Source organism: Molossus molossus, unplaced genomic scaffold (genome assembly GCF_014108415.1).
Source record: "Molossus molossus isolate mMolMol1 unplaced genomic scaffold, mMolMol1.p scaffold_m16_p_1, whole genome shotgun sequence".
Classification (NCBI taxonomy): domain Eukaryota; kingdom Metazoa; phylum Chordata; class Mammalia; order Chiroptera; family Molossidae; genus Molossus; species Molossus molossus.
The window spans coordinates 219,098,995-219,107,657 of record NW_023425344.1 but is presented as its reverse complement, the minus strand read 5'-3'; the positions used below and the strand labels follow the sequence as shown (position 1 = coordinate 219,107,657).

Below are 8,663 nucleotides of genomic sequence, written 5' to 3'. Positions count from 1 at the left end.
CCTGCCCATTCTTTGTTCTGGGAGACAGCTCCCAATGGACCTGGACCTGTGGAAACAGTTTCGCGTAAACATTTGCATTGTTATTGAAATCTCACTCTAAAATCCCAAAGCCAGATAAAGCCTAATTGCCAGTTCTACTGATGGAGAAATCCAGGTATTAAAAAAGCAAGTGACTTGTTGAGTTGGTGAGTGCTTGGAGGAATGAAGAGAAGCATTAGGTGTTTCCGGTTTCTATGGCTTCCAGGGGTGGGCTCGCACCATGAGAATCCTTAGCAGGTCCCCAGTGGCCTGCAATACACTGCATGGCTGGTGTTGAAAACATCATGGGAGGCGTCGCTGCATCTAGAACCCTAGCAGCTTGACCCCCTGCATATGTTCTGTGGGGGCATGACCAGCACAACCCTTCTGGAAAGCCTGTGGGACTGAGCCTTTGTCTGAGAAGAGGTAGGTGTAGACATCCCCTCGGAGATTCCCAGCTGCTGTGTGACTTCTGTCATCCTTACCTGGACACAACTGACTGCATCCTCACCACCCCATGAGGGCGGGTGTGGAGTGAAGAAAGAGTCAAGATAAGGAATATATAAAATGAAGTCATTTTAACCAACCTGCTAAAACCATTAATGTTATGAAAGTTGTGGCATGAGGAAATACTCCATTCTTGTTCTAACAAGCCTGGGAACTTAAACTTTTTTTTTTTTTTTTTTAATCTCACTCTATACATCTGGACCTCCAGGTGACCCTCTTATTATCCCCTGAAAGACCTACCTATACATCCACCTGACATCCCTTATCCAGATCACCAGGACTGGACCTCTGGGTCCCATCTTCCTGACCACCCGGCATCCATCATCCTGACTGCCTGGCATCTGACTGATAACATTCTGGACCAATCCTGGGGCTAAGAATGCAGGACTGATATTTCTCAATAATGTACTTTTTTCTACAAGAATTTTGAACTTTTCTTTCTTCTTCAGAACACTCCTGGGGTTTTGCCTAGCTGTGTTCCCAGTTTGTAAACTCCAAGTCCCTTGGATAAATCTCTATTATTTATTTCTAGCAAGGCCTCCAGACTCTTTCTGAGTTGGCTCGTCAGGGCTATAGAAGAGGAGGTGGCACAATGCAGGGGTAGGGGCAGGGGCAGATGTGCTCTGAGCCCCAGTAACCTCACTCACTGGAAGACTTTGCAAGACAAACACAGCTTCATCTCTTTAGTCTGGTGCAAGCTGAGGCACCGAGAGCCATTATTTTATAAAGAGCATGCACTGTGCCCTAAGGATCCCTTGGATTTTGTGGAAAGCAGCAGCCAAAGAGAAAACTGTAACAGTAATATGTAGATTTCAGTTGTAGTCTCAGTCAAGGGGACACATGCCCCAATTCTCTTCCTCCCCTTTCAGGTCTCAGCAGACCCTGACTTCTCCATTGCACAGATTCGGAACTTGGCACTCAGCAGGGGCTCAATCAATAAATGTCTGCGCCATGCGAAAACAACTTGCTAGAGCGAGTAGGAGTCAATTCTGAGTCCCTCCCTCCCTTTTTTCCTCCTTGGCAACCTTTGGGGCTCTGGTTTCCTGCACGCAGTGAATTATTCAAGTCTGTTCATAGATATCAAATTGGCCCTTCCCAGGTTGCCAGCAGGGTGGGGCAGGAAGGTGGCTTTGTTTAGTCTGTAAATAGGAGGCAACCTCCTCCTTCAAACAGCCCTCGCAGGTGGGTGAGTGTTTTTGCTTAGTCATCCTGGGGATGCTCAAAGCCCCATTGTGAGATCCTTCCTGTCCTTCCAGGCTCCTCCTCTCTCCCCACTCCTTTAATAGGTCCTAAAGTGGGGTCACACCACTCTGCCAGGCTCACCCTGAACTTCCACCATGGCTTACATTGCCAAGTCGTTCTATGACCTCACTGCTATCAGCCTGGATGGGGAGAAGGTAGATTTTAATACATTCCGAGGCAGGGCTGTGCTGATTGAGAATGTAGCATCGCTCTGAGGCACAACCACCCGGGACTTCACCCAGCTCAACGAGTTGCAATGCCGCTTTCCCAGGCGCCTGGTGGTGCTTGGCTTCCCTTGCAACCAATTTGGACATCAGGTGAGAGGGCCCTTGTATTGCACTCAGGGAGTTGGGTTGTCTAGCAGGCTAAGGGGAGGGGAAAGACTGTGTGTGTTGGAGTGTCTGGAATCGTGGGGTATGTTTTGTTAGTACTGTGACTACCAAGGGAAAGTATATATGATTCTGTCTGTGATTAAAGGCTGAGGGTGTGGATTTTTATTGTTTATTGTCTTTCCACTATAGTCCTTGAGGGCTGGTACCAGGTCTGGTTTGCTCTCCATTGTATCATCAGCACTTACGGTATAGAAGGTAATCATTAAATATTTGCTGGTTGAAAGCAAGGAGGAGATAGATCAAGAATCAAATGAGGATTGAACTGCTCAGGAGACCTTAATTCTAGCTAGTATTGGTTCTGCTATTTAATGTCTCTGTGCCCTAGGAAGAGTCACTCAATTTTTTTTGTTTTAGTTTCCTCATCTGTAAATTTGGGATAATACCAATTATTTTATAGGATTATTGTGAGGCTCTGAGGATAAGATATACAAAAGTAGGCCTGGCCAGTTTGGCTCAGTGGCTAGAGCATCAGCCCAAAAACCAAAGAGTCACGGGTTCGATTCCGATCAAGGGCATGTATCTTGGTTGCAGCCCGGTCCCTGGCCCTGGTCAGGGTCAGGCGGGAGGCAACCAATCAATGTATCTCTCTCACATCGATGTTTCTCTCTCTATCTCTCTCTCCCTCCCACTCTGTCTGAAAATAAATGGAAAAATATCCTCAGGTGAGGATTAAAAAAAAATAGATATACAAAAGTAACTTGAAAGATATAAAATAATATGCAAATGCAAGCAACTCTACTATTTAGATTAAAGACTTTTGTTTGTTTGAAAGCAGCCAAGTGGAGCCCAACTGGTGTGACTCAATGGTAGAGTGTCAATCCATGCACCAAGAGATTGCTGGTTTGATTCCTAGTCAGGGCACATGCCCAGGTTGTGGGCCCAATCCCCAGTGGGGGGCATGCAGAAGGTAGCCAATCGATGTTCTCACTCATCGATCTCTCTCTCCCTCCCCCTTCTTCTCTCTCTAAAATCAATAAAGAAAAATTATTTAGAAAGAAAGCAACCAGTGGAGAGTGAATCTGGGGGGAAGCTAAGGGTGTGCAGCATGCATGTGTCTCCTCTGGGTGTCACACACACCTCTCTGTCTCTGATTAATAGGCCAAGTTGTTATAGATCTGCAGCCCACACTCCTCAGCCCACACTATCTTTTAGGGATTCTTCTATTTCATACATTATTTTAACAGTACAAGCAGGCAGAATATCTTCAACTGAACCCTCTCATTATAATCCCCTTAAATCAATTCCTAGTGGCACGAAGATAAGGAAGAGATTAGCAGACTATATGCAGGAAGGCTGAAATGCCATTGGCTGTGACAAATCTGAGCCCAAACCATTACTGCTCTGACTGTTCCTTCCCCATTTCAGTCTGTTTTTAGGCTTGGCCAAAGCAGGAGAGATAGAAAGGACAAAACAAAGCCTCTTTGGAGGTGTCTGTCTGGCCCTAGAGGTGCCTCCAGCCTCATACCATCACTTCAGGCCAGCTAGTTGCTGGAGGGAGTCCATAACCTACCTGGAGCCAGACAGCCATTTGCATTAGAGATAAGAAGTCTAATAGAGATCAACTCCGGCTCACGGTGTCATGACGGCCTAGAACTGACTGGACTAATTGGTTCTAGTAGGTCAGAAGCAGGGACTTTCTCCCAGAGGGAGATATCTGACTCTTAGACTTGGAGGGAGTGGAAAATACGGGTTTCCATGGGCCTTTGGGGGCTCACGGGTGGGGAATGAGGAGTGGGGACAGAACAGTGATGGCAGCAGGGAGAGAAGACGGGTAACGGGTTCAGACTACAGCATTCATAGCTGAGCAGAGTGCGTGAGTGCAAGGGGCAGGAGTCTTGGGAGAGCAGTCAAGAAGCGAAAGGAATGATAATCACACATTGCCAACCTTTAGCCCTCAAGCACTTAACGCCGCCATTCCCCGGCCTACTCCAGAACCCTAAACCCTCCATCCCATTTCATTCATCCCTGTTAGTCACGGAGTAATTACATTTAGAATACATTCACTGATGTCTGTAACTCACTCTGCCTTTGTGGCACCTGAAAACTAGACTTCCTTGGGTGGCATCTTCCTTCATCAAAGCTTCCTCCTACTGACACTTCAGATACAGGACGGGGCAAGATGAAAGCGAGAAGTTGCCCTGGCCGGTTTGGCTCAGTGGTTGGAGCGTCGGCCTGTGGTCCGGAGAGCCCCAGGTTCGGTTCCCGTTAAGGGCACGTACCTCGGTTGCAGTTTGTCCCCGGCCCTGGTTGGTCGTGCGGGTAGCAGCCACTCGATGTGTCCCTTCACGTCGATGTTTCTCTCTCTCTCTCTTCCTCTCTCTCCCTCCCGCTCTATCTGAACAAAAAATGGAAAAATGTCCTCGGGTGAGGATTTAAAAAAAAGAAAAAAAAGAAAGAAAGCGAGAAGCTGTGAGTCCCATTCCCCTAGTCCTCAATGTCACCCTTAGCTTGAGGAGCTGAGTAGGGCAGAAAAGGCCTCAACACTCACATATAATTAGAAGCAACAGAGGCAAAACCAGGGCAGAGGCAGGGCGAGGTGGTGGCAGGATGTGTGTAGCCATGTGTGGGAGGCAGGTGGGAGGAGGGACCTAGGCAGTAGGACCCCAGCCTCCTTCCCCTTCCTACTGCCCGGAACCTGTTTCCTTGAAGCTTCAGACCGATGCCCTAAGAACTGCTCAGGGTAGACTGGAGACAGAAGCAACAGTTCAAAAATGTGAAATCTGTCAGCATAAGAACAGCACAGCTCGAAACTGCAAAAACCTTCAGGAAAGGCCCAGCAAAACATCCATGGCTGAGCGGGGACAGTCCGAGTCGAGAGCAGGACAAAACAAACGAAGAAGGGAGAAAAGGACCAGAGGGGGAAGATACATGGAAAAGGATGGCCCTGGGAACAGTGTGGACAGTGAAAGGGCTGCATGTTGTGACCCTGCGTTTCCTCCTTCCTTTTCCCATGCTCTTTGTGTTCTTCCTCCCCCAGGAGAACTGTCAGAATGAGGAGATCCTCAACAGTCTCAAGCATGTCCGCCCCGGGGGTGGATTCCAGCCCACCTTTACCCTTGTCCAGAAGTGTGAGGTGAATGGTCAGAACGAGCATCCGGTCTTCGCCTACCTGAAGGACAAGCTCCCCTACCCTTACGATGACCCATTTTCTCTCATGACCGATCCCAAGTTCATCATTTGGAGCCCTGTGCGCCGCTCAGATGTGGCCTGGAACTTTGAGAAGTTCCTCATCGGGCCGGAGGGGGAGCCCTTCCGCCGCTACAGCCGCACCTTCCCCACGGCCAACATTGAGCCCGACATCAAGCGCCTTCTCAAAGTTGCCATATAGCTATGGGCTGCTCCGCTCAGATCTCTGCTCCATAAAGCCCCGAGCATCTTTCCTTCGGATGCAGTGTGTCCTCAGGAAATGCTGCTGAACCCAAGCTTTCCCTTGAGACCTGTCTCCTTTTTGAAGAGCCTTGCCTTTCCTATCTGCCTGCTCCTTTTTCTCTCCCAACCTTCTGGTTGGTGATTCAACTTGGGCCTCCAACTCCTGGGTGGGCTCTGGGCCTTCACAGAATGACGGCACCTCCCTAAACCTGGACGGGCGGTGTCTGAGACGTGTGAAGAGCTCCGAGCCAGCCTGCTAGCTGAGTCCAATAAAGGGCAGGTGTGAAACGGCCAGGCTCTGTGTCTCCTTCCTTGACGGGGGCAGGGATGGTGCAAACTGCAGGTGGGTCTGAGGAGCTGGTGACACACAAAGGCTTAGGAGAAGGAGGCTCTGACTGAGGGGACAGGCTCGGGTCAAGGTCTGTGGAGTCAGTGGAGTTGCAGGAAAGTAAATTGTGTTATTATTCTATTGCTCTTCTCCAGAACTGTGGAAAGGAGGCGATAACAGGGGGTAAAGAGAAGGGACACAATGGGCCATTTGGTTGGGAGTACTAGGAAGGTAGGTAATGATTCCCGGCAGGAAGACGTCACTATCACTGTGGATACTGGGCAATTAAATATTACCCACCCCATGAATTTCCTGGGAAGCCAATCCCGTGAACACTCACTACAGCAAGGGCGTGGAGGGTACAGTTACTGGTACGCAAAGGGCACTTTGTCTGTTTCCTGGTCACCTGGCTGAGCAGCACTTGTTTTTGATCCTTTGCTGGGCTGACTCTGCCTCCTTTATAAAGTTCACATGGCACCTTTGTCTTTCTCAGGCTCACATATTTACCAAGTTGGGCACAAGACGAACTGGTTTAGACACGAACAATTGGTTTCACTTTTTTTCTTCCGAGGGTGGGGATGGGCGAGGGCCTCTCTCCACTGTCTGACTGCCAGCCTGCCAGCGTGAGAGCTGTTCTCTGTGACCGGAGTTCTGCTGAAATGGCTTTGTGAGGACGGTGCCGATTCCTCCTCTAGTCCAGGCATGCTCCAAGAACACCGCCGCCGCCGCCAGGTCCCGGCATGTTCTGGCAAAGACACCTGCCGAAAGGCCAATGCCCTGTCACTTTGCCCCACAAACCTCTCCCTGGAAACTTCTCATTTCACCTTTCCTTCTTTGACTGCTAAGATGGAGTATTTCACTTCTGTTTATTGAAGCTCTGAAGGGACAGTTCTCCAAACTGAACACTGCTTGAGAACCCCAAAGCTGAGGGGGAATACTTCTCCTGTGATGTTCCCATACCGATTTTCTAAGCACTTGTATCATCTGAAAAGCAAGTGTGGAACAGAGGTTAAGGACCCTCACTGTCTGACCTTCAACTAAAGTGATGTCAGCGATGGTGCTTTATTTCAAAAGGGTAACTGAGCATTATAACAGGAATCCCCAGGCACCCTTCTGTGGGGTCTCCTGCTACATTAAGGTTGCCCTTGACTCTTGAAAACTCAAGCCTTTCAAGATTCACGCTCATAAAGCCAACATGGGGGTGTGGGTTCTGGGGGCAGCACTGATTTTAGAGCAATAACTGGAGAGACAAATTGCTTCCCTGAAGAAATGAAATATAGAATTTATGTTGGATGCTAGAATGATTTGTTCATCATCTTGATAGTGCTAAAGCCTATAGTTACATCCAGTAAGAGTCAGCTCTCCTGGATGTTGGCATTATCCACAGGCAATTTGGGGCCTGACATGACAGCACGATGTGCTGGGTCTGGCCCACGAGGCTCACGCTGAAAGAATGAGAGATCCCAAAGGAATGGGAATTGGGATTTTGCAGAGTCAGAAAGGACCCTAATGGTGCGAAGAGGGCTCCTCATTTTTGCAGGGGAAAGGCTGTTTGCTTCAGAAGGGATCTGACCAGTTTGGCTCAGGAAGGAACAGGGAAGGCAGGACTAGAGGAACTTGTTTTTACAAGGACACTTTGTTTTTTTTTATCCTCACCCGAGGATACCTTTCCATTTTTTTTGTACAGATAGAGTGGGAGGGAGAGAGAGGAAGAGAGAGAGAGAGAGAAACATCGATGTGAAAGGAACACATCGAGTGGCTGCCACCCGCACGACCAACCAGGGCCGGGGACAAACTGCAACCGAGGTACGTGCCCTTAGCGGGAACCGAACCCGGGTCTCTCCGGACCGCAGGCCGACGCTCTAACCGCTGAGCCAAACCGGCCAGGGCCAAGGACACTTTGTTTTACGAAATCTTTAGTTGCACTCTTGTTAAAATGAAGAGAAATGAGACATTGTTGTTTTCCCCCCTTAATTCCTCATCTTGTTTGTCACCCTTTACATACTCAGAAGTATCAGTTCATGGTCATAAACACACAAAGCGAAGCTTACTATATAATCACCCATTTTCCTAGATCAACAAAATATTTTAATCAAATTTCCCTAGGGGCGCTCAGGAAGTAGGGAGAAGTCTCATAAATAAGCTTTCCCAGAAGTGTTGAGGTAATGCTACTTGATTTAGAGGAGGGACAGAGACAATTACTTCTCTGAGAGCTATTAAAAAATATTAATATAACATGGAAAAAGTGATTTTTGAGGACCAAGATACAGACTGAAACTGGTGGTTATTTCCATGACTATGTTCCTACAGCTATTTGTCCTTAGTTTAAGAAACAGCCAAACTTGAACTGGTGATTTCATATCTGGTGATTTCTCTCTCTCTCTCTCTCTCTCTTTTTTATTAATCCTCACCCAAGGATATTTTTCTCCACTGATTTCTTTTTAGAGAGAGTTGGAGGGAGGGTGGGTGACGGGAGAGAATGAGAAAAACATCAATGTGAGAGAGATACATTGACTGATTGCCTCCTGCACCGCCCTGACCAGGGCTGGGGAGCGAACAGCAACCCAGGTATGTGCCCTTGACCAGGAATCGAACCTGAGACCCTGAGGTCCACAGGCCGATGCTCCAACCACTGAGCCAAACCAGCCAGGGCTCATTTGGTGATTTCTTATAATTACCATCACAACCATCATCCAAACTGCCATTTAGTATACTCATATACTGTGCTAAGTACTTTATTTATTGACCCCCCCCCCCATTTATCTTCAGAGAGAATGGGTGGAAAGAGAGAGAGAGGGAGTGAGAGA

General features: G+C 48.3%; 1 protein-coding gene across 1 annotated transcript; it reads left to right on the top strand.

The window, feature by feature from the left end:
• The first annotated feature begins 1,771 nt into the window (after positions 1-1,771).
• GPX2 (glutathione peroxidase 2) lies at positions 1,772-5,822 on the top strand. The gene is made up of 2 exons (XM_036254970.1): positions 1,772-2,084; positions 5,137-5,822. The coding sequence occupies exons 1-2, from the start codon at positions 1,863-1,865 to the stop codon at positions 5,485-5,487; spliced, it is 573 nt and encodes a 190-aa protein (XP_036110863.1). The 5' UTR covers positions 1,772-1,862; the 3' UTR covers positions 5,488-5,822.
• Positions 5,823-8,663: the final 2,841 nt, after the last annotated feature.